Source organism: Protopterus annectens, chromosome 14.part0 (genome assembly GCF_019279795.1).
Source record: "Protopterus annectens isolate FY-2018-M chromosome 14.part0, PAN1.0, whole genome shotgun sequence".
Lineage (NCBI taxonomy): Eukaryota > Metazoa > Chordata > Ceratodontiformes > Protopteridae > Protopterus > Protopterus annectens.
In genome coordinates this window covers 907,047,815-907,074,664 of record NC_056748.1, presented here as the reverse complement: position 1 = coordinate 907,074,664, position 26,850 = coordinate 907,047,815, and the positions used below count along the sequence as shown (strand labels likewise).

Sequence of the window (26,850 nt, the reverse complement as noted above, 5' to 3'; positions counted from 1 at the left end):
TTAGACTTAAAGATATGAAGCATCTCTAGTAGGACAGGGTCTGACATTGCCTTGTAGGGTGACACAGATCTGTATGACAGAGTAAAGTGATAGTGACTTGAACCTTTCCACATAGGACAGGTGCTGAAGGCCATGGATTCTCTTTGTGAGGTATTTCTGTGGCCTTTCCAGTTGGTGCAGATGTTTGGAGAGGTACATACCAAACCAGGCATTATACTCAATTAAAGGTCTAATGAGGGAGGAGTACAGAGAGGTAATAACTCCTTTTTTCTGGATGCAATCCCTTTACTTATGAGATGAACCAAGTAAAAGGCTTTTCTGACCACTGCCGCCACATGATGGTGGAATGTAAGATTGTTGTCAACCTGAGTATCCAGGTCTCTCACCACAGGTTGTGTGCTTAGGGGGTTGCCGTTGATGTGGTAATCAGTAGAGGCCGTGTGTTTGCTGAATGGTATGACAACACATTTTTTTGCATTAAACTTAAGGCTATGACTTTGGCACCAGTTATTTGTAGCTGTGAGACCCTCTTGCAATATGTTAACATCATTTAGGGAGTCAATGACAGCACCCAACTTACAGTCATCCACAAACGTGGTCAGCCACAGCCCCTGTCTTTGCCTGGACCTCTGAGAAGTAGATGCTAAACAGTAGGGATCCCAGGACATAGCCCCGGGGAGCGACAGGTCTGCTGTTGGAGGTGGTGGCGCCTATTTTGACCTTGTGGGTCCTGTCAGCCAGTTGGACACTCATCTGACTAGATAGGGATTAACACCAAGTTGTGTTAGCTTTTCAAGGATGCCTGAGTGGGCTATCATGTCAAAGGCCTTGGCCAGGTCAAGGTAAGTTGTATATACTGACTTTCCCTCATCCAGGGCCTTGGTGACAGTCTCACAGAAGTCAACTAGGTTCATTAAGCAAGTTCTGCCCCCGACGAATCCAAATTAGGTGGGGTCGAGTGCTTGGAGATTGCCTATGTCCTTGATTATGAGATCCATGATAATATACTCCTTGGCTTTACAGATCAGATTTGTCAAGCTAATGGAGAGATAGTTTCCCGGGTCAATAGTGGCACCACCTTTGTGCAAGGGGATGACAATGGTGGTTCTCCACTCTGTTGGAATGAAGCCTATAATTAGGCTGTGGTCAAATAGGGTGCTCAAGATAAAGCCTTATGAGGAGAAGCTGAGGATAGGGTGTCATCTGAATCAGATCTCAAGTCTGATGGGAAAAGTGAACCACATAAGCTAATTCCTCCTCATCCTCTGATTATACAAAATCAGAATCTTTGGTTGGAGGGTGTCTTTTTTTCCCCCTCAGGGGAAGTTCCTAGTACATGATCTGTTTGCAGGCTAAGCTGCCTGGCCTTCATGAAGTCCTGTGAAAAGACTTGGGAAGATGAAGCAGTAGACAGACAGCAAAGGCAGGGGCAAACCAGAGTGCCTCTTGCGTTTGGGTGCACGAGTGTTTGGGGAAGTTAAAGCCTCATGTAAAGGAAAGGTTGCAGCAACCTCTACCTGGTTCCAAGGGACATCTCTTACAAAAAACAAGGGGATACCACTCACTAGAACTGGGACAAAGGAATCCATGGGCTGCTTAGCAGCTATGGCCCTAACTGATGTCTGTCATGTGTCAAACTTTGAGGTGAGGGCCTGAGTCATGGCAACCTCCACAGGGGTCACATCAGAAGATCTGGGCCTAACAGGCATTGGACCAGATTGTGCAAGGCACCACACCTGCTTTGGTGAAATCAATTTTTGTCAAGGGGCCCAGAAACTGAAACATCCTCACTGTCCCCAGCATCCTTCTTCAGTCACTTTTCTTACACTTTTCAGAGTTGATGGCTTGGGAACCAGCTAACTCCAAAGTATGCCTAGGCCCTGCTCTTCTAGAATCCATATGTTGCTGAAGGAACTCAAAACTATATGCAATAATTTTGGGAAATTAAACCTAGCACAGAATGTATGGTCAAAAACATACTGCTTTCAGCCTAACGTAGGAGCGAAAATCTCAGTGGGGAATCTGCTTCCCACAAGAAAAAACAGCTAACTTTCTTAACCATTAACAATGAACATTCACAAAAAGTAGAGAAAGAAAATCCCTAATAAGCTACTTATCTGAGGCTTTTCAACGCTCTGGTAATTCAGTGTTAAGGAACACATTGTAGATCACTGGACTACATGGCAAGAAAGAACTGAAGATGGTGCAGGCTGGCATCCTCTTTACACCTTGACGTGAGGATGGTGGGACAGCAGTGGACATCCACCACTTGGGAGTAGTGAAAGACTCTGGTATTCTGACTATGGGATTCTGCATGTCAGGAAGTACCAAGACTTAGTACTGCAAAATGAACTACAATGAACATATAAAATAATCTAAGTATAACCTGCAGTTACCCAACAGTTAACAAAATGAAAAGATTTGCTGGACATTATTTATGGCTTTCCTATGTCTTCTGTTAGCCAAAAGAATTAATATTACAAGTCTGCCAATGTTTAGGGACATGCAAACTCTTTATCAGACAAAGATGTTTCTTTTTACTAATCTTGTTTTGACTTCAAGGACATCTGCTAACCAGCTGCTCCAACTCTTTGTCCCTCCCCACTGAACTTTGGACCTTGCATCACCCCATGAAGAAGCCCCCAGTTTACTATCAAAATGCTGAAACTAAAAACAGTTTTCAACAAAATTACCAGCTCGTTTATCTGACTTTGGTAATACTGAAGCACCAAAAATGTTGGAAATGGTAACCACAGCACTCAACATTCGAACACCAGAAGTTCCAATGTCGAAAGTCTGTGTTACCATTTCTGAAGGGGGGCAAGCCTCCCTGCACCACCCACACCCCTTGCATATTTTATATATATATATATATATATATATATATATATATATATATATATATATATATATAAACTCCAAGATCGCACTACAGTGAGGAAAAGGGAACATTCCCCGATCCACACTGTATCACGATCTCAGTTCAAAATGTTGACTTTGTATTAGCTAAAGTGTATTCACTTTTGTTAATATGAAGTCATATATTTTCAGTTCAACATTACAGGCGTTGGCAGAACACACTTTTGACAAACCCATTTTCATCGAACTGCATTTCCACATTTTGATTGTAAACTGCAAAACCCTTCTTTCATAGGGGGATTTGTCTTCTCACACCTTTCACCAAGGTAGGCCAATCCAGAGTGGGAGAAGTGGGCTACTGATGAGACTTTCCATGTTACAGATGGCCTGGAGATATATTTTTGGCCTACCCTTGGCCAGGATAATGGTCAGCCTCCCCTACTCCCCTAACCTCTCTAGACTGACCAGTTTACCATCATAGCCTGGAGCTGCTGAACTAGAGTTAGAGTTGACAAACCAATTATCCATCCTTCTAAATGGAGGTGCCCCAACCAGGGTCATCCACTCCAACATCAAGGATTTTTATGCCCTATCCTCTGAGATTAGGGAATGCAATGGTGCAAGCACACAATGATGGGAATTTTCTGCCATGGCATGTTGACATCAATCCATCACAATGTCCACATCAGCTTGTGAGACACAAAAAGAAAAAAAACAAAAAAACTTCCCCAAGAGATAGATGAGCTCCTGCTCAAGCTTATTCCTTGGCTGCCCATCCAATTTCCTAAGTCACTACTTGATCCAGTACTGACAGCAGAGCAGGCAGACACCCCTGCCCATAGCTGGCTTATATGGTTTGGATTTTCATAGTATGCCTATACAACATTCCCAGAGTACCCATATGCAGTGCATAAATCAGGCTGTCCTCCATATGTTCATAGCTCCTTCCATCGAGAATCAATGATACTCTTTAGACAGTTACAGTCCTAGGTCTAGGACTTCCTTCCAGCTCCCATTAAGAGACCAATTAGGATGGAAGTAAAACCTCACCTTATCTGAGGAAGGGACAGCACAACTTCAGTCATTCAATCCTCCCTTCCTCGACAGTCAATGAGGCCACTCTTCAAACCCATGTCGAGGGTAGCGCATTCTGTGACACTGGTCAACAGTGAAATACGATACTGCTAAAGGAAGAAGATCCAATTAGCACCCATTCCTGTGACACTGCCACATTCATTCATTGTCCTGTTCAAAAAACTCTCCAATGAATGACACTGTACCCACTGCCTTAAGCAATACATTCTAAAGCCAGATGCCTTCTTTGGGCATTATTTTCTAAGTATGATCTCAAGTTTTTCTTTTCTAGTCAAGTGAAATGTCCCCTTTTCTACACCCACTGTTCTTTCTCTTCAGTTTCATCAATTCCAATTGTTTCCAAGCAGTGTAACCTACCCAAAGTATATTCCTCTTTCTTCTAATGAGTTTATTTCTAATTTTTTAAAATGCTTTTCACATCTCAGTCAATACCCATCAATTTTGTAACTCCGCTTTGAATACGTTACTAACTTAACTATATTTCTCTATATGGCCTTTAGAAATGTATTCCCTACTTCCAGTGCTACCTTTTCAGTACCCTCTCGAACAAGGCACCACCACATTTGCTCTTTATTTTATTTATATTTGTTGTCCAGGGTAGTGCACTGATTAATACTGACCAATTTCAGGCTCAGCCAGGGTGAAATACCAAACATTTCACAAACAAAAAATAAAGAAATGTAAGTAATAGATTAATTTAGACTAATTACATAGACTAAACTATGTATATATATTCTAGTGAACAAGTACAATGTACAGTGCAAAGTACAATACACATCAGTTTCTAAAGTTGGTCAATTTTCAGTGAATTTTGAGAAAGAAGAGGCTCAGAAAGTTAGGTGACATGTCCAGTGCTGAAGAAGTGCTTTTTATACTTGGAATTAGTGTTGATTTCCTTAATATTGATGGGGACAGCATGCAAAAGATTAGGCGCCCAAGAGGAGAAAGCATGTACAGTGCTGTGGAGTTTCACTCAATGGGTAATGAGAGGAGAAAGCATGTGCAGTGCTAGGAGTTTCATTCTAGGAGTAATGAGAGTGGGTGTGGCTTGTGAGTAGTGTCTCAGGTTGTATGAGGATGTTTTTTCGTGAAGTCTACCTGCAAGTGGTGTGGAGCTGGAGTAGTTTGTAGAGTTGGGATCCTGAAAGTAAGTTAGATCTTTGTTTTATGGGCTTTTCAGTCTACATCCAGAATCCGGGTAAAATCATCAAATACAAACCTTTAACCATCATATCCCAAGTTAGGAAAACTTTAGATGACCCTATATATCTTCTAATTACACAGCTTTTCCAGTTAACAATTTACAAAAATCACTCAAATGAACCTGACTAGTGGCAAGGCTCAGTCTGTTGCATAATTACATAAAATGACCGACCAAATACTCCTTTACTGAGTATCACTTTCACATTATCATACTACCCAACTCATATGCATCCAATTTTACATCAAATGCTTGAGCAATATTTTATAAAAACACATCAGCCAATGCATTGTTGATCAAAATGTTATCACTGTATCAACTGACAAACAGGACACAAGAACACAGTTTAAATATTAAGCTTTATTGCTTAAGGATGTTGCAGCTTTGGATTCGTACAAAAGAATCCATGATTTGCCTGAGTTGTCACACACACACATTCATATCTCCGACTTCAAAACTTTAGTAAAATGCTGAAAGACATTTCAAATTTTGCAATATGAATGACTGTTGCACTAATGGGTTTGGTATGCAGTCACCATCAAAAATTTAAAGAAACCAGTATGCTGAAAAAACTTTGTATACTTCTACTTGTCTCAGTCAATATATCAGCTATTTTCCTGGCAATAACAAAAATAAATAAACCAATCTGAAATGCCTATCAGAATGTTATACCGGCATAATTAGCACTTCGTTTTACTTAATATGAACATCCTTCTTGGTACGGAAAATGGCAAAAGCAAATTTATACTGCATTACGATAGTAGAAATAAAAGACTACTTATGCAGAATAAAATCAGACCAGGGGGTTTTAAATTAATTAAATGCTCCCTAGAGCCATATTTGCCCAATAAATTGGAAAACAATATTTCTGAGATAAAACAAAGCTACAGCTTCAATGTGAATAAATAGTAAGAAATGGCACTCAAAAGTTTGTTACAGTAATTATAGTTTCAAAGTAGAAAACTACACACTGTATCAACACGCACATGTACAAACTGGCAAGGCAAAAGTCATAAAAGCAATTATTTTACTTCAAGGTTTTCTACCTTGTTTAAAAATCAAGACGCATGCATTCTTAGTATATGGTATGGGATTTCACTTTTAAAAATTTTAAGAACTTCATGGGGTTCAGAAACATCAAAGTAACAGCACAGAATATACTGCTCTTGCATTGTTGCTTTTAAACAAAAAGTTATATAAAATTGATTATTATAATGGAACTTTGCAATTATCACATTTCATTACTTGGAACTGGGTTCTTAATCTTAAATTTCAACTAGCATTCAGGCTATCATTTAGCTTTTCATAAACAGTCTCTGGTCAGTATCTTGGATGAGCACGCACTATTTCTAACCAAGATATCTGTTTTCCTCCCAATGCTTCTACATGCAACTTTCATTACATTTAAATGGATTACATCTAAGTACAGTGGTTTTGAAGTACTATTTCCTTCATAGCTAAGAATAAATGCTGATCAATGTAGTTGTATCACTAATTTTTTTTTTTTTGGAGAAGGATGCACAAAAAAAAAAGATCGCACTGCCATTAAGAATATAAATCTTCCTAGCACCCAGTCAATCCATCATTCCTTAAATTATTCTACATGACTGGGTCACTTTTTCTTCCTTTCTGCATTACAGTATTTTTTCCTTTTTACAGGGTTAGGATCTTGGTATTTACATCTAACAGGAAAAGTAACTGTGCTACAAAACTTCAACAATTGGGTTTCATAACAGTCGACTTATATAACGCCATGGTTTCTTTTACTCCCTGCAGCAAAATTACTGTTCCTACTACACAACTTAAGACAAAGACATAAGTAAGGAGTTGCACAATGTTCTAAATATCATTAAATTTGTTACAGACTGCATTTCAAATCACATACAGCTGCAGCAACACTGGTGAACACAAACACTGCTGCCAAAAGCCTTAATGTTTGACACTGGACAGCTGATCAGTGCTCAAGGTGCTGAACCTAAAAGATCTCTGGTGTCTTGTTCTAGCAGCTACACTATGAGAAGAGAGGGAAGGAAAATGTATTTTACCTCACATTCACAATCTTGTCAGAGTTTGTGCAATCTCTGAGTTGGTGTGCGTAAATGTGTGTGTGCACACGAGCGTGTATGCATGCATATATGTATCTCGACAGATAAAGATATAGTTCAGGAATGTGGGAGCTTGCCTCCATGTCAGGAAGATGCATGGGGTGGCTTGCCCCCTACAAAAAAATGTATGTTGTATTTCGTGGCACTGGGAGTTTCGCTGTTTGACTAGTGACCTTTCTAGATTTTAGATGTTTCATGTTTGAATAAATGCCTGTTGATTAAACCAGGCATGATTATTCATAATAAATACATGCTTCCCCTGAACAAAAAAGGGACAAGAAAGGAAAGGGGAACAGCTACATAACTGTATATTAACACTGTAATTTCTAAGCCTCCAAAACTCTGTCTTAATTCATTACTGTGTCCCAATGAGTTAACGCTGTTAAAACAAATTTAAGTGAATTGAGACCACATAAAAATAAATCTGACCTGTACTTGAAAAAGCTTTGCTTTAAGAAACTAAGCCTGGAAAGCAGAAAGGATTTAAGCTAACAAAGTCTCAGAGTAAAAAGTGATTGTGTTTATAAGTTAGAAAAAATACAAAGATACACTGAGAAGTATTTATATGCACTGTAAAACTTCTAACAAAACCATTAGTCAAACAGGGCACTCAAATGTTTCCAGCATTTTACTAATCAAACTAAAATGATAAGTTTTGTAAAAAGATAGAAAGTTCTGTGATGCATAAAAATATTCAGTTCCCTGTAGTTTTAAGCTATACTGCTGATATATCTGTCAATAAATTACAATACACAATATAATGAATCTAACATAAAACTCCAATCATCACAACATTGTGGGAAGACATTTCAATATGTATTTTCATACACTTACATTTCAATACTTAGCCATCTCTTTCCATTCTGTTCACACTTTGAAGTCAGACAGGATCACATCTCTCACCAGAAATTTTTCTATCCTGTCTGCTCTTGATGTAAAAATGTCATTCACTATGGTAAAGTTGTTTAATTGAACAAAATGGAACTACACACTGTGAAAGTCTGTATGTTAACATGCAAAATATTTAAAAACACACAGCTAAAATGCATGAGCTTAAACTGGTTCAATAACATTTTTTTCAAATGTGTTCCTGGAAATATTGGATCTCCTATAGGAAAGCTGATCACTTCACTAGTTCAGCTGTGGATAATTTGATACACAAGGCATGTTCTATGTTTGCTCACAGAATAATGTCACACAAACCTTTTAAATATATTTATCTTGACAAAGCAAATTCAGTTTGGAAACTCCATGACCAATATGCATATTCTGAACATACTGAATTAAATTATGAGAAGACATTAAAATATACATTCAAAGAACCAGAGTATTTAAACAATCTAGCATCTCCTCAGAAACATTATGCATGATGGCAAACCAAATAAAATGCTTGCAACACACAAATGGAAAGTATTTACAGAAATGACCTGGGAAATACCCTAGTGTCCTGAATAAAACTTGTTCTGGAATAATACTAATGAATTACCTTGTACGCTAACTGTTACTGGTAATGCTTTCCATCTCTAAATCTCTAATGAGTGAAATTGTCTACTGAGAGTTGTACCTACAACTCCTACAAAATAGTAAAATACACAGATGTGTGTATGGAGAAGCACAAGTTTTGAATATAAAAAGTACCACCTGGTTTTTCCTGACAATTTAAGACACACTATGGATGTTAATGAGGAGTAAATGCTTCTACCTGATTATCTTCATAAAGCTGTACACGCAAGACAATGCCAAAGGATTATGTAATGATCTACATACTAACATAAAACAATTCTACCAACCACACATCATCTATGCTTTCCAAACATTTCTTCATAGTCTAGTGGCTTTAAACCACTTTACATGTGTCCTTCCTTCTGGTTTGTACCATAACCATTGTAGGGTAGTGCAGTGGTAACTGTGCATACCTCTATAACTTGTGTATTACTTCCTAATAAATATCCACTGTATAACACTCAAAATAAGTCATAAGCAGTAGCTCCAGCTGTCTGACTAGCTTCCATTATATAACCTTTTTGAATCTCTGCACGGCTGTTTTCATACAATATACTTCATGCTGTTTAAACTTCTCTCTGTCATGCTCATTATTATATTCAGTAATACTTTGAGAGTGGACAGTAGCTACTACCATTCACTGACATAATGCAAATGCGTTACACATCTAAATGATAACAGTACCCATGCTGCTGAATACTAGCTGTTGTCTGGAAAGGTCATACTGAGTGTTTGAGATAGATGGTAAATTGCTACTAGTGTTCATAAAAGCAACTGAAACAGAAGGGTGAGATAAGTCAATAGGGGAGGCTAACAAATGATCAAAGAATTTAAGAATACAATGCAACATTTCAATGGTATCATTAGTCTACAACCAAATAATTAAAAAAAAATAGCAACTGTGATAGCGCACAGGATCAAAGGTCAAATCTGGAATTCAAACTCAAACTGCTTTAACACACTGCTGTGGCAAGCGTGTTTTCTGCACTTGCAGTTCGTCATACAAAAAAGCAAAGTGAAAGAATCTGAGAGCTTTGTGCAACATTGTATTTTCCAAATACTGTAATTCAAAAAAGGCTACCTGTTAACTTGCCTGAGGTACACATGGCACTACCCTGTGCCTTCATTACTTTTCCCTGACTGATGCATCACAGAAATGGCTTTAGCATGAGGGGGATCTACTGCAAAAAAACAAAGGTAATTTTTTTGGCTACCAGGCTCTTATTCTTTCTTTAGATTTCTAGACACCTGCAGGAACCAGACTAATGACAATATCGGTTTCTACCCAATGTGTTAACAACATTCTTAAATCCTGATTAAAACTGTTTGCCAAAAATTTTTAACTAAAAAATGTGAATACCCATGCCAAGTCAGATTTTGTGGTGCAAATTTAAAATAGTAAAACAGTTTTCTAGTTGTAAATTTTTGTATGACTACTTTGGTCAGATATACATGATGCGAGGTTGCTCTTCATCCCAGTGTGTAGTATGACCATTGTAGAAAATGCACTGATTGCCTCAAAAAAAATCAAACTAATCAGGGACACAGACAATGAAATATGTTGCATTAGCTTCCAGTATAATTTCAAGTTCCATAAACACAAGCATTCCTTAAACCCCAACACACAAATCATTTCAGTTGCAGTTGATTGTTCTTGTTCACTAAGCAATCTGGTCTCTTCAGAGTTTTGCAGCCATGAAATTGAGATGAGGCTTAGGTAGTGGGAACAGTGGTAGACTTCGCTTGAATTCTGTCATGTCTTGAATCACATCGGGCTAAAGGATCAAAAGAAAAGAAAAACAGTTTAATATAAGGTAAATAAATGGATTCAGTAGGGCAAGCATGAGGAGTGTCAGCCTACCTTTATGGCAAAGGTATAAAGTTGTGATAGTGACCAGAGTCTCAGTACTGGACTGAGTGTTGAAACAGCTGGACAGGGGAGGATACAAGTGAACTGCCAAAACATCTTCACATACCCTTGGAGCTGTTTTGTTAGATACAGAAGTTTGTAGGCAAGACAGTTACAGCCTCAACAAAGGACATGGTCTCAGCTTACCACCTTCTTATTAATGTGCTAAAAGCCCAATCTCTTGACCCACAAGCAATTCTTTGGTTCAAATCTTATCTGGAAAATAGACAACAAGCAGTACTCTGGGACAATAATCTATCCACACACCTCCCAGTGAGCACTGGAGTTCCTCAAGGTTCTATCCTAGGCCCTCTTCTTTTGTCCATCTTTATTAATGATCTCCATACTGTTTTTGCACAATCCACCTGTATACAATATGCAGATGACTCTACTCTTATCTGTACTGCCAAGTCTTCTTCCTCTCTCCACACCCTTACACAAAATGTATTTAACACAGTTGAAAAATGGTTCACCCAACGCTGCCTTCTTCTTAACCCCAAGAAAACTAAGCTACTACTCTTTACTCCCACCATAAAATCTCCTCAGTTCCACTTCACTATTACCTCTGACAATGGAACCTGCATTTCCCCTGATTCTAGTGCTCAACTACTTGGTATAACTATTGACCATAACCTCAGCTTTGATGCCCATGTTAATAATATTATAAAAACTGTTAATAAATAACTAGGCTCCCTGTATAGAATAAAACCCTTCCTTACACCACTAGCTAAGAAATCCATTGCCCAGACTCATCTTACTTCCACCCTATTCTATGCATCTGCCATTTACACCAATCTATCAAAGCATAATCTCACCAAACTTGAAACTAGCTACAATAACATAACCAGATTTGCCACTGGCTCTCCACACAGAATCTATCACTGCCTCAACCTTAAACTCCTCAAATGGTTAGAACTACAAAATCAACTACAATACAACCAACTTGTGATTGCACAAAATATCCTGCACCATCCTACTAATACTCCCATCCTCACTAATCTGATCTCCCCTTATAAAAATCTTTCAACACTACGCTCAGCTAATAAGCTACTTATTGCCAGCAACCCTTCTAATAACAAAGCAGGCGATTCCCTCTTCTCCAATGTTGTGGGTAGAATCTGGAACAAACTTCCTAATACACTCACCTCACTCTCATCCTCTCTAATATTTTGGAACAAACTTCCTAATACACTCACCTCACTCTCATCCTCTCTAATATTTAAAAAACACCTTAGAGACCACCTTAAAATACATTGGCTTTGCCCCTGCTCAAAGCCTGATTGAATCTACTTTTCTTCTCTCCCCACCAGTTTCTTTTTCTCCTGCTTCCTTAACAATTATCCCCCATATCTTATGAACAACACTACTAAATAGTTTTGCTAATGTTCTAATGCTTTAGATTTTGATTGACTTCACATGAACCCTACTAAAGCATTAAGACTTGTTTATTTCTTACTTCTACTCTAATGAAACCTTACATTGTTCACAATTTATTAATTTTTTCTTATCATGTCTTATTATGTAATGTGAAACTAGTCATTTTTAGAATATTTTGAATGTATTAATTCACTCGGAGCTTTTCTCCTCGGGCCTCTACTGAAAAGGGATATGTATCCAGCTAGACTAGCCCGGTCAACAAATGTAAATAAATAAAAAAATAAAATAAATACCAAGCCACTGACTGCAGCCCTCATTAGTATGTGAGTAGGAACACTCACATGCATGGGGGAGGGGTGTATTACCCCCCCTCAGTGATGCAGGTGCACATTTCAGCTTCCAAGAGGTGGGGTTAGGACCTTAAGTTAAAACACTAACTGCAAGCATTGCTGGATGGGAAAGCAGGCACAAACGCTTCCATCCATGTCTGCCTGGATGATGGTCCCCTCTAGTCAGCTCTTGCCTCCACACAGGATCTGACAATATTTTCAAGATCAACTGGGGGTGGGGGGTGGGCTGAAGGTCAGCAGGCTCAGAAGAAAAACTGACCTAGGGAACAAATTATAAATGCCATTTCTTTCCCATTGATTGATTGATGAATTACTTCCTTTCTCATTTTTGTTCAAAAACATCTAATGCATTCAAGCCTTTGATTTTCCTGAGATTCATAATACAGTTACATGTTTTGTGTGCCTTTTATTTCTCAACTAGCACATCCAAAGACATGTTCCTATTACCAACTGCATTTGATGCTACCTCATGAAATGGTTGCAAAATCTGAATGACCACATATATAATGAAACAAAAACTTACCTGAGTAGAAAACAAAATTTAATAATAGACCCAGGGCATGGGGATGTGGACCTGTGATGCACTAATGGGTATCCCTCATACATGCTGTACTTTAAACAGTTAAGATATAACACAATAAAAACTGTAGCAGAATGCAAAAACATACTGTAAAGTGAGACATCACAGTTTATAGATAACTTGAAAACCATAAAATGACTTTGTATTAAGACCACATTAATAAAACCACGTACAGTGAAAAACAAAACATGGAAAAAAGCCTACTACTCCTAAGTAACACAACAACCACCAAAGACGTGCTTTTTAACATAAAGGACTTAGTTCAGTAAGTCTGATGGCTAGTGTGAGGCCGACTGTAAAAGATCAAAACTGTAGCCTTTTTGTACAGCTGTTGCTGTCCGCCAGTCCATAATCCCATTACTATTAAAAGTAACATTAGCACTCAAGATCCCATGATCTGACCTTGTTGGTATCAAGTGGAACGCTGTGGAGTAGAGAGATAAAGTCCTAACTATGGCCCAGGACCCAGGTTCCATTAGCGGCAAGGTATCAAAGATGGCAAGAGTGGGATGGGCGTGCCCATCATGGGGTGGGGTGTTCGTCTAGGCAATCCCTGCTGGGATGGTCCATAGATGGGACTAGTCCTTGGATATAACAGATGAACGCACAGGAGGGGGGAATAATAGGGTATAAAAGAAAAAAAAAACATGGCAGAAAAAGACAATGGCACTAATCCCCAGGATGACAGATTCCACGCTGGTCCCAGCCTTCTAACAGACACAGTCTAGGGGTTGTATAAGAGGCTACTAGACCCAGTAATGGAAGGTGACATACAGTAAAGCAGAAGGAGAAAGTAAATAAAAATAAAAAATGGTAGCTGGTATCTGATGGAACTCCACATCCCTGTTAATATTTAAAATGCACCCAGTATCTTGAGGACCCCTGTCCTACAGTGGTGCCTGTGTTCATAGTTTAGAGATCATCTAGTATAAATATATACATTTGTGTGGTCTACAAATTCAGCTTTTCCTTGCTAACTGTTCTACCCCTAGCTTCTTCTGCAACCTATACTGTCTCTTCCTTTTTTTAGAGCTTACTACAAATTACAATGGAAGAGCAGCACCAGCAATCCTGAAAAACTGGTTCCATAAAACACACACACAGGTGTAAGCTTTCTACTAGCAGGTCTTATCTTCCTGTCTATGGCCACACAACACCACCATTTTTAATCTGTCAACTGATGTGAATAATTTCTATATGCCTTTACTAAATGTTCTCCAAGCTTTATGAGGTGCTACTACAAATGTTATTTCTACTCCACAATAATACTGTATGCAACACGTTATCAGTTGTACCCCAATGACTCTGTCTTTTTAGGTCTCTAGTGCAAAGGGGCAACGGTCATGTAAATCCACCCTGGAGACCAAATGCAAACAATGTATAATACACATTCCTACCATTTAAAGTACCGTGTATATGGAGAAATTAAAATTCACGTACAGGACCATGGGGTGCCAGTGTTTAAAAATAAGTCTAAAAGATGATGAGAAGGCTTCTTATCTTTGTTGGGGGGGGGGGGGGTTACATGAAAAAAATGCATGCTATGTACTCTGTAGACACAGCACTCCCTTTCTGAAGGAAAGGATTATCTTCTTTTGAAAGGGATCAATGAAAAGAAACCCTCTTTTAAGAGGCAGTGCCAGAATGATTTAATTCAGCTTCCCAAGAAATAAAAGTATAAGGGCTTTAGTGGAAAAGCTCACCCAGACTCTGCCACAACTTGCTGTGAGGGAAAGATTAGTTTGTGTTTGCTTTATTGATTTTGTATTACTTTACTGGCTTCTTCTGTTGTGTACATTATGATTTTTTACACTGTGATTTACTTCTATTCTGCTTTTAATTGGATATTAAAACTAGGAAAGAGATCACAGCTGTGTCTCTTGTGAGCCAAACAGAAATGTTTCCCCACCCTTCTACCCTGGTGCTGTTGTGTTTTTAAACTAGTCTTTCTACTTGCCTGCCCCTTATTTTAATTTGACCACATATCTCTCCCCTTTCATTGGCTGCTGTGAGTAAGCTAAATCACTCCCCTTCAACTATTTATTGGCCATCCCACTGTACTCCATAAATCCAGAATACAAGGTACCCACCCCCTTCCAGTTCATATCGTGCCTTTAAAATTAGTGGCTCTCCACTTAGGCATATAAGTTTAAGTTAACCCCTCTTTCATATCTAACTGCTTATTGCACACTGCAGTGCTTAGGATACTAACCCATTGCTTTCTATCTTACCTTTAAAAAATCTGCAACATCGAATTTAAGAGCACCGATTAGTGGAGAGCCCACATTTTGTCTCTCAGTAGTCATCTTGGGATTAGTGCTTTTGGTTTCTCATGGTGAGAGAAGCAGCACAGGGACATGATTTCCTGGAGACTGCTGATCACCAGAAAGCCTAATAACTGCTTCATAGGTGACAGTTTGGAATCTGTACTTATATTCTGCTTCTGGTGAATGAAGGAGCAGAGTGCATTGAATCCTGACTGGTCTGGTTGCTATTCAATGCATCTACCAGGAAAAGGCTACAACAAGCCTACAGACCCTTGCATCAACTGGGACAAGACTGTGGACCACCAAACAGGTTTTGGTCTGTCTCTCATCTTGGGATCGGTGCTAATGTTTTGTTTCTGGTGACAAAAGAAGCAAAGGAACATTGTATCCAAGCAGAGTGTAGCTGTGGTGAGGCCAGTACTAGCCATTCACATAACTCCCCTCTTTTCATTATTTGTGACAAGGTAATTATTTTTCAGTAAGTACTGCTTGGTTTGTTTCTAACTTCACAATATCTACCTAAATATTTCATCCTTAAAATTTCAAGGTCTACTTACTAGTTTCCCCTAAAGTGTACGACAGTACCCTGTATAGACACAGACACCTCGAGTGACATTTTTCCTGTAAAAGCATGACTGCAATTTCCCCAATACCTAGTTGCACACAGGACAACTAGTTTGCAGTGACTAGCACTGTCCCCAGAATTGCAAACCGGATACTACTGACATTGCTTTATATTCTGATTCTGTCTAATCAGTAAAAAAGGGTCTGTTGCCATGGATTTGAACTTTACCACTATCTCCGTTACCAGCTTGGTGGATATGGGCATCCTGAGGCAATGTAGAAATTGCCTCATGTTTACTGACAAATAATTAATTCACAAACAAACTGATATGCTACGTGAGAGCTGTATTTAGACAATGTAACTGGAGGCAAAGCTTTCACATAAAAGTACTCCTAATGTCAATAAGGTTGCCAGTAATACACATGCTGCACCCATCACACACAATTCAAAGCAGACATACAGACCCACATATGCTGAGGGACTTAAATACAACCTTCCTAAACCCCAAAGACCTCCTAGATGAAGTACACATAACAAAAACCCTCAGCAGCCCTAAATGAACTCTTTCAAAACAACACACACATCAGCACATACAGCCACATCTCATGGAGCTGCTACTTCTAAGACCGTAAGGCAAGCCATCAGACAATCCAACATTTTGGTCACTGCAGATTCCATTGGGAGACGCACTGATGTCCTTCTCACCAGACTAAGGAAAAAGTCATGGTCAGTTGCTTATAAGGGGCTAGGATCTGCCACATTATGCATGCACTCAGGTCATTTGACCACAAGTACCAGTATGACTCAGTCACAGTCCATGTGGGTGTAAATTACTTGAGACATACCTCCCTTTACTATATGAAGACAGACATCATGGAACTCTTGGAATATGTGTCCCAGGCTGGTATCAGCCTAGCATTGAGCAGCATTTTACCTTCTCCAAGGATGATGCCACAATATGAACAAAATATAAATGACTTTAATAACTGGTTTAGTTTCTGGTGTCATTCTATGGGGGGTGCAATATCTGTCAGCATGGAAGGAGATGGTCAACAGACCATGTTCCTTTGCCAGGGATGGTCTGTACCTCTCCCTTCTAGGCTTTCAAATATTAGCTAAAATATTGTTTTTCCCATAGTGCCTTTTTAGGCAATGCCAAACAAAGTACTTCCGACACAGCAAATCAAAACCAAGAAAATCTAAAGGTATTACTGCTCACTGCTAGGAGTCTAAACAAAAAACTCCACTCCCTAGAAGCTCTGTCCACCCTTCAGAATTGCTGATGTCTGTGTGGTCACTGAGACATGGTTTAAAGCTGCAGACAGCACATCAACAGTGCAAGGTTAAAATGCCTTCCACACATTCAGATCAGCTACTACACAGACAAGGACTAAGGGTGGAGGTGCCTTGATTTACATAAAAAATGAATACACCTCACAGCTGGTCAAACATGACAATGCACTTGAGCTACTCCATGTTTAAATCACCATAGGCAAAATCCAATACATTTTCTTGCAAGCTATAGGTCCCCTTCTATGATGCAGGATACCCATACCATGCATTTAAACTTACTGGAAACACTCACCATCCAACCCAATGCCATATCCATGGACGACTTTAATTACTCCACTACTAACTGGGAATCCTATATGACACCAAACGTACAGGCACATAAATTCCTGGATTTTGTAAACACAAACTCCCTGGACCAGACTCATTAAACCAACCAGGGATGCAACCACACTGGATGTCGTCCTCACTAATATGGGACAGTGCAGCATACTCCATACTGTAATGTCTTCTGATGGTAAGGTCAGACCACAAAATAATCTCTTTTGAAGTAAAAAAATAAAATGTGGACCCCAGCTAACCCTGAAATATTCAGTAACTACTCTAAGGCTAACTTCCTGCTATTAAGTGATAACCTGGCAAAATCTCAAGCCCCCATAAACCCTGAAAAGACTGCTGCCTATGCAGAACTGTTCATAGAAATCATATACAAGCATGCTAACAGCTGCATAGAGGCACCTGTACCCACCAGGAAGAAATACAGAACTAACTCAAAAAAACAAGCCACCCTAGTGGAATCACAAAATCAATAGTCTATACAACAGAAGGAAGAAAATCATGGCAAAAATTAGGAGGTGCAGCACCCAGCGAGATAAAAGCACACTCAAAGTAAACAAACACAGAGGGCAAATTAAGCCAACCAAAGCCAAATTTGAGGTAAATGTGGCGTCCCATGCCAATGACAACCACAAGGCATTGTTTAGCTATGTCTGCAACCTCAAAGGCAATACACAATTGTGTACAGAGCTCATTGTAAATGGAGCCACCTATACTAAGCCAGATGATCTAGCAAACCTACTGGCCAACAAATTCAACTCCAACTTTACCCCTTCTTCCCCCTCAACCTTCCTTCAGGAAATACCATCAAATATAACTCCCCCTGCTACCAATAGGGTACAGGCCCTTAATGTTCTCTCTAACTATAAGAAAACTGCATCAATGGGCCTGGACAATATCCCAGGACGCCTTCAAAATAGCATGAAACATGACCTATCAGGCTCTCTGGAATTGCTGTAGCCTCCAAACGGGCTTCGTGCCTCATGAATGGAGGATTGCAATAGTCAACCTCTGCATAAAGGTGGGGCATCTACAGACCCTGGTTAAAAGTACAGACCTACAAGTCTCACAAGCAAATCCATGGAAAAAATTACCACTGAAATGATCAATAATGATATAGTAAACCTCTAGACACTGCACCCAACCCAGTGTGGTTTCATCACTGGCAGGTCATGCCTACTCAACCTGGTGGACTTCTTTGAGAAGGATAAGGAAGGGCAAAATGGTTCATACTGCCTACCTTGACCTGGCCAGGGCATTTGATACAATACCCCACTTGGGCATTGTTGACAAACTCAAGAGGTTAGGTACAAACCTGTATGTCATCCCGTGGATAGCCAAATGGCTCACAGACAGGACCCAAGAAGTTATGATCAGAGAGTCCTCCTCTAAGAAAGATACCGGTCAGAAGTGGAGCTCCTCAGGGATCGGTTCTTGGACCACTCCTTTTTGGTATTTACTTCTCTGAAGTCAAGGCCAATGTCAATGGCTGACTAAATTTGCAGAAGATTGCAAATTAGGAGCTGTCACTGAATCCCACACTGACACAAATGCTGTCCAGGAAGGGCTGACAGAAACAACTGGTGTCTGAGCCATAGACTAAAACTAAATGCCAAGAAATGCATAATAGCATCCTTCAGGAAGTCATCCACCCCTGGTAACTATCACATTGATAACATACCCATAAAATTGACACAACATTCAGGGACTTAGGGACACAATAATTTAGCCGTTGACCATCACGTGTCTACAGTAGTGAGAAAATCATTCAATGTTGTGCAACTTACAACCAAAGGTATGGCATCTAGGTCCAAAGAAGTCATTGCTCCACTGTATTTGGCATTCATAAAACCTACCGAGTACAATGTCCCCTTTGGTATGTACCTAATCAGGCATATACAACAACTGGAACGTCCACAGAGGTTCCTCACTAAAAGAGTACAAGGCATAAGTAACATGTCCAGTGCAGACCGCCTCAAAGCCCTATCCCTCTATTTTGTTCCCTACTGGCTGTTGAGGTGAGATCTATGCCTGGCATGCAAGGCATTGGCAGACCCCACTCGGATGGACCTCCTACATATTCACAAAATAAACAGCACCAGAATTACCCATTCTAATAACTTAAACCTTGCCTACAATAAAAACAGGACCCGCTGGAAAGACAGGTATATATCCCTGAGACTACCCCTTCTCTTGAAAAGGTTCCCCATCCATGTGGAGCAGAGTTCCTCCCTAACCCGATTCAAATGTGACTTGGACAACTGGATGGGGAGCAGGAAATTTATCCCTGATTTAGCACCTATCTCTCTAATCGATGCAGGCAGTCTGTAAATGGTTCATTTCCCAGACCCCTGCTTTTAAATGTTTCACTTCCCAAGCCCCTGCTTACACTTATCAAGGGTACCAGAACATGTCAGAGATTTGTGCTGCATGGCTAGGCTTAAAAAGGCCCTTGTGGTCACTAGCCTAGTAAACACCTAAGAAACCTATATAACTTCAGTTTATTTCTCCAGATATTATTTAATCAGCTGTCTTGCCCCATGCTTCCCAATGTAAGCCATTGTTACAAAGCACCATGAGGTCACTGGTTCCTTACACTCAAGTCAGAAGCCACAATGAGCAGGAAAAGTACAACCTGCAGCTTATTAATCTTAGGAAGCTAGAATGTCATAATGCTGTCAAATATCCTTAAAGATCATCTGCAAGGTTTTTTGTTACCATTTCTTTTTCTGCAATTATGCTTTCATTATGTAAAGTGTGATTTCTGATTTAAAAAAAGTTTTTATTTGAATTACTTTAGTGGAACTATACTTATTAAGTATAGTTAACTTGTGTTTCTTCATTCTGATTCATACTCCTAACATTACTAAGGTTTTGATTCATTTGAAATTATATGTTTGGAAATTATATTTACAATATTTAAAGCATGATGGTCCATGTTTTAATAGTGCTGAGAATAATAAAGAGTTAAAACAAAAAAGTACTTACAATCCAATACTTCAAAGCACCCTGCAAGTATTTCATGATGTAAGTGAGGAAGATCTTAGGAACTTAGGATTTTTAATTCAATTTACAATGAAAGAGATGTATTATAGCAAACATCACAAAATACTAAAATCCAAGTCATGAAAGCAAATAAGGGTAGCTGTATAGTAATTAAAATTCAGATAATTACACCTCAACTATGCTAGAACTTCTTAATGATGAAAATTATTATGAAGAAGTTACAGATGTTGTGGCAAATAAGACATTTTCAAAAACTGACATGTTATTATTTGATGTATTGTGCCAGGGTTACTATGAATGAATTATGAATGACTATGAATTATACAACATTTTCAAAGTGGATCACACAAAATTGGAAAGAATGTTTGGAATACCAAAAATTCATAAAAATAGAGAAAATCCACCATTTAGGTCAGTAGTTGCTGCTATTTTTTTATAAAACAGAAGCAATCTTAGTTTATTTAGATCATATGTCAAATCCTGAATGAAATTGGACAACACGGAATGTTATGGCAAGTACAAAACTTTTTTTTTTATCTGATGTCAATTTTCATTCTATCCTCAATTGTTCAGAGTCCCCAGCTACCTAAAATGCAGGGTGGACTCTAAGGAAGGATATTCCTGAGCACATTTGAGTCAAAGGCTACTCTTCCCCTTGAGACCAGATCCATTTTGAAATGAATGATAAATCTATGAGGACTGGCCCAGGTTACAGCTGCACATATACTGTCCATAGAAGTTCTAGATAGAAACACTGAAGAAGTTGCCATGGACCTAGCTGAGTGGGCTCAAAGGTTTTTGTAAGGTTCATCAGCCATCTGGCTAAAGTTACCTTTGCAACTGGTTTGCCCATTTTCAAATCTGCAAAGGACACAATTCATCTGTTTTCCTAATTTCTTTTGTTCTGTGTAAGGGAAAACATAATTGTCTGTGAACGTCTACTAAGTGCAACATATATTCACCCTTATTTGCAAACTTAGGTAAGAAAACTGGCAAATTAATGGACTGATTGATACTGGATTCTAATGCCACCCTAGGAAAGAAAGAAGCGTTGGTATGTAAAGTGAGTCTATCTTTATGAAACATCACACAGGGAGGTTTAGAGGACAATGCATGAAGTTCTGAAATTCTTATAGCACAGGTAATAGCCACTAGAAACATAGTTTTCCAAGTCAGGAACTTAAAATTACATTTTGCTGCTGGTTCAAAGTGAGAATGAATTAAGGCCTGCAGTACCAAGTTGAAATCCCATGGTGGAGTAGTATCTTTATATGGGTGCCTCAGCAGAAGTGTGCCTCTCAGAAATGCTTTACAAAGTTTAGACGAGGCCAAAGACAAATTCTCAAATCCAATATGAAAATTAGAGATTGCTACAAAGTGAACTTTAATCATTGAGGAGCTAGCTTACCTCATTAAAAATTGTTGCTAAAAAATTCAAGTATACCTTGTACAGGAGCGCAAAAGGGGTCAATGTGCTTTTGTTCTGGCCAGCAAACAAACGTTTTCAATTTACCTGTGTAAAGCTTTTTTGTAGAAGGCTTATGGGAAGATAAAAGAATATGACAGATTGGAAAAGACAGCATTGTTGTCTGGCTATTAAAGGAATTGGAGAAACCATGTTGCCAGCTTGAAGTCTGAGATATACAGATGAATCATAACTGTCAGGTGAGACAGAATGTCTGCCATTGGATGAGGCCAAAGAAAGGGGAACCAAATCTGTCGAGGCCAGTAAGGTGCAATAAGGATGACTTTACTCTTCAACCTGGCAAGGGGATTGGTGGGAAAGCATAAAGTAGACTAGGAGCCAATCATGCAGTAGAGCATCCCTCGGTGATTCCCCCAGAGGGGGCATTAGGGCAAAGTAGCTGCTGCATTTGTTATTTACAGGAGAAGCAAAAAGATCGCAGCATGGCTGGCCCCACTGATGGAAAATAATTTCTATCACTGTCATGTTGAGAGACCACTTGTGATGCGGAAGAACGGACCTGCTCAAACTGTCTATCACACTGGACTTTCCTGGAATGTGCAATGCTATGAGAGAGCAGTTGGATGAGATCGCCCACTGCCACACTCTGAGTGCTTCTCGACACAAGGGGTAAGTTCTGGTTCCTCCTTGTTTGTCGCTGCACCAAACTACTGACATATTGTCAGAATCACAACTGTCCCTAAAGGAACAGCATCCTGGAAGGCCTGCAATGTTAAGAGCACTGCTCTCATCTCTAGGACACTGATATGCAAATTGGGTTCTTCAGGGGACTAAGTGACTTGTACTGTTTTCCCCAAGAAGTGCCCCCCACCCAATCTGGGATGTGTAAATGGTCACTATGGCCTTGGGTTGAGGGAGAATAAAAGAACAGCCTTTTAGAACCTGATCTGATTGAATCCACCACAAGAGGTATCTCTTGCATGCCCGAGTATTTCTTTATGCTGACGTATGTTGATAAAGGATCGACCACTGTGTTGCTAGCATCCACTGAAGAATCTTCATATGAAATCTTACTAGAGGAACTAAAATTATGGCTTGAAGGTTCAACTGGGCTGAAATTTTGGTACTGAAAATTATTTTCCTGACCTGGAATCTGATACTCTGCACTCTTGAGAGAGGAAGAGAAGCTGTCACTGATATTGTGTTGAAGACTGCTCCTGTGAATTCCAAACTTTGACTAGGCTGTAACTCAGACTTGTAATTTATGGTTATCCCCAGAAGGGAGCAAGTCTGTAGTACCAGATCTCTTGCTCTGGTCGGGGCGGTAATGAGCCAGTCATCTAGATATGGATGCACTCTGAATCCCTGCAGTGTCAAGCGAGCTGCTCCGACTGCCATGCATTTGGTGAACACCCTAGGGGCTGTGTGGAGACCAAAGGGCAGTCTCTGATCTGATAGTGACTGGCTCCCAGCTGAAAGCGTAAATACCTTCTGGATTGCCTGTTAATTTTTATGTGATAGTATGTATACTGAAGGTCTACCAAGCACATCCAGTCATCCTTGCCCAAGAAGTGTAGAATGGACTGAACCATGATCATCAGAAACTTTATATTTCAAACTGACTTGTTCAAGATACTGAGATCTAAAATTGGTGTCCAGTAACCTGTCTTCTTTGGCATTATAAAAGAATCTCAGCCCTCCTTGCTTTCTCTAATACCATTAACCACAACTGGAACAATAACAAATTATCCTCAGCCCTCTTCTTGGACCTCTCCAAGGCATTTGATATGCTCACCAGCTACTAATCCAGACCCTAAAAACTACCTACTTAGATAAGACTGCTGTCCAATGGTTCCAATCTTATTTGAATGGCAGACAGCAGGCCATCCTATGGCAGAATAAACAATCTATCCTCCTAGCTAATACTCTGGGAGTCCCCCAGGGATCAATACTGGGACCTCTTCTGTATTTTTATTAATGATCTCTACTACTCTGTCATCCCAGATGCAACTTGCATTCAACATGCGGATGACTCCACTCTGATATGTTGGCTTCCTCTCAGTCAGATCTGTGTACAAAATCACAGACAAGTTTTAACACAGTTGAACAATGGCTGTCTGATCGTCAATTGATCCTAAACCCTATTAAAACAAAGTTGCTACTTTTCTCCCCCACTAACAGGTCTAAGTACCCTATTGTTTTCTATATACTCTAATAATGGTACCACAATCTCTCCGGACTCCATTACAAAACTATTAGGAGTCATTGTCGACAATAACCTCAAGTTTGATATACACGTCAACAAAATTATTAAAACCATCAATAAAAAACTTGGGTCACTTTACAAGAAGCCTTTCCTTACCCCACCTGCTCGTACTGCCACTGCACACTCCCACTTACTCTCGACCTTACTCTATGCTTCCCCTCTACTGACTAACTTAGGTAAAACAGAACTCAAACTATCGACCTGCTATAATCACATTGCCAGATTTGCCACTGATATGTCCTACAAGACACACCACTGTACTAACCTAAGATCTCTTGGGTAGTTAGAACTATCTTGCCTAATCCAGCTCAACCAGCTGATAGTTGCATTTAAAGTACTAAACCAACTAGAAAAATCACCAGCACTCAAACCCATAATCTACCCCTACAGCAACCTCAATACACTTCAATCAAACAAACTGCTTGTCCAGACTATCAAAGCTAATAATTCAGCCGGTAACTCTGTTTGCTAACTTTGTTGGCAAAATTTGGAAGTCCCTTCCTGCAAATATTACTCTAGAACCCTCCATAAGTCAATTCAAAAATAGTCTAAAACAATACTTTAAGTCACACTGGTCTTGCCCCTGTTCTAAACTTAATGCATGCGCTATTATTCCAAAGTAATTACTCCAGTATTTCTCAACTATCTTGAGACTTCTAGTTCCTTAGCTTATGTAAATCTGTTGATTACTAAATGCATCACTTGTTTTTCTGAAATAATCTGTAAATAATGTTTCTGTATACTTTACATTTTTGTTTGATGTATTATGCAATGCATTTTCTGTTTGCACCTTGGCGCTTTTCTCCCCGGGCCTCCGTTGATAATGGACAAGTATCCAGTTGGACTATCCCGGTCAACAAATGTAAAATAAAATAACATATAATAAATCTTGAGTAACTTCCAGATTCTATCTGGTCTGGTAGGACCTCTTGGATTACTTTTTCTAGCAGCTTTTGTATTTCTAGTGCTAGTGCTCTCCTCTGACTGAGTGGAACATTGGGAATTTTGCATACAGCTGGAGGTGGAAGGGAAAAGGGAATTATATAACCTCTGGAAACAATCCTCTGCACCCAAGAATCTCTTGTTATATATAGCCAGGCTCTCTGGTGCAGGGACAGTCGACCCCAGATTGCCTCCAGAGGTGGACAATCCTGCCTCCTTTCAGGAGCACTGATTGGGTCTCAGAGAAATAACCTCTGAACCCCTAATTTCGCAGGCATCATTGTCCATTAGTTCCCCTAGGGCAGAAGGGTGGGACTCTATCTCCACGTGTGTCCTGGAATGGACCTTGGGACTTTCTGTACCACATTTTCCAAACACCTCATTGATTCCTAGAAAAAGATGTTTGAGGGGTCAAAAATGCATGTCCACAGCAGACAGGGTCTTTCCATCCTTTCACACCTGGAGAATGTGTCCTTCACTTGTGGGCCAACCAACAAACTGCTGTCAAAGGATGCAGTGACGAACAAGGAATTGAAAGGCTCCACAAAATCACATAAGCTCATCCAGGTATGCCTCCTAATAGATATGCCTGAACTCGCTGCCTTTCAGCTGCATGCGAGATGAGCCTCATGGACGAATTTAAAATGGATTGGAGAGTAGCCAACTGAAAGGCCACAGAAGACTAAGTCTTAGCAGTAATGATCCCAGAAAGGGATTTTGAAAGTTCCTTGATCAAGTCCTTTTGTAGTCAGGTAAAATGTGCCAAACAGTTCGGCTACCCAAGGGCAAAGGTCACTGATGCATACACATGCTTCCCAAATCTGTCCATCATCTTAGACTGCCTGTTAGGGGGAGGAACAAAGAAATTTTGTTCATTAAGTTCCTTCTTGGTGGCTGCTACTATGGCATCCACGGGCACCCCCTTACTCCAGAATTCCTTCCCGATAAGTGGAGCCAGAATCTGATCTAGCTTCTTAGGGACTGGCTCAACTGAGTCAGGTTCCTTCTACACCTGTCTAGACACCAAATCATTGTGAAAATCGGCGGGTGGAGTAAACCAGGAGGTAGATGGGACAACTCCAAAGCTGTCCAGAAAAAAATGATTCCTCTGGTGAAGGGTTGCTGGAGAACTAACCACCTCTCTGCTTAAGGATCTCAAGAATGTCTCCAAATGAGACATCTTCTGGAGGTGATCATAGGGACCCTTCTCCCACATCGAAATCAGTATCCTCAGTGAATGACTCTTGTGGAGAGTCTGAGTGCCTCCTCTTACACTTCCTCTTCCCAGGGACTTCCTCAGTGGGGTGGCTCTGGTGAAGTGTCAGAAGAAATTGTAAAGCCCTGCTGGGTGGTCTGTGAGCCTTGAGCTGGCTATCCCAGTGACATAGAACAATGTGGCTCTAAGTGCAGAGACATTTGGGAAGCAGAATGGACATCCGAGGGGGGTAAGATTCATCTGTTCTATCTGAGAAGAGAATACTCTCCACTACCTCAAAGGCAGACTGCTACAGAGATAAGGAAGACATCGGCTCAGAGAAGGCAGGGTTCTGGACCGCTGCCTCCCCTCTACCCCAAGAGCAATCTCCTCGATGAGGAAGTCAGAGCCAAGCTATCCAATGTTGGAATTCCTTGGGGCAGAAACAGCTCTGAAAATCTCAAAGTCGACTCCAATGCTTTGGACCCGACAAGGCAGCTTTGGCGCAGAGTGTCATCTGGATCTGAAGATGTCAGAGCCGGTATGCTCACAGAAGATAAAGTTATCTTCAAGTCTGA

General features: G+C 39.9%; 1 protein-coding gene across 6 annotated transcripts in view; it reads right to left on the bottom strand.

Annotated features, from left to right (window-relative positions):
* Nucleotides 1–5,495: 5,495 nt before the first annotated feature.
* Nucleotides 5,496–26,850, bottom strand: part of IDE (insulin degrading enzyme) — a 3,524,264-nt gene continuing 3,502,909 nt past the window's right edge. For all 6 annotated transcript variants that reach the window (XM_044056694.1, XM_044056696.1, XM_044056693.1 and 3 more), the window contains one exon: nucleotides 5,496–10,538. In XM_044056694.1, coding sequence (XP_043912629.1) covers nucleotides 10,443–10,538 — 96 coding nt within the window. In that variant the 3' untranslated portion in view covers nucleotides 5,496–10,442. The remainder of the gene's footprint in view (nucleotides 10,539–26,850) is intronic.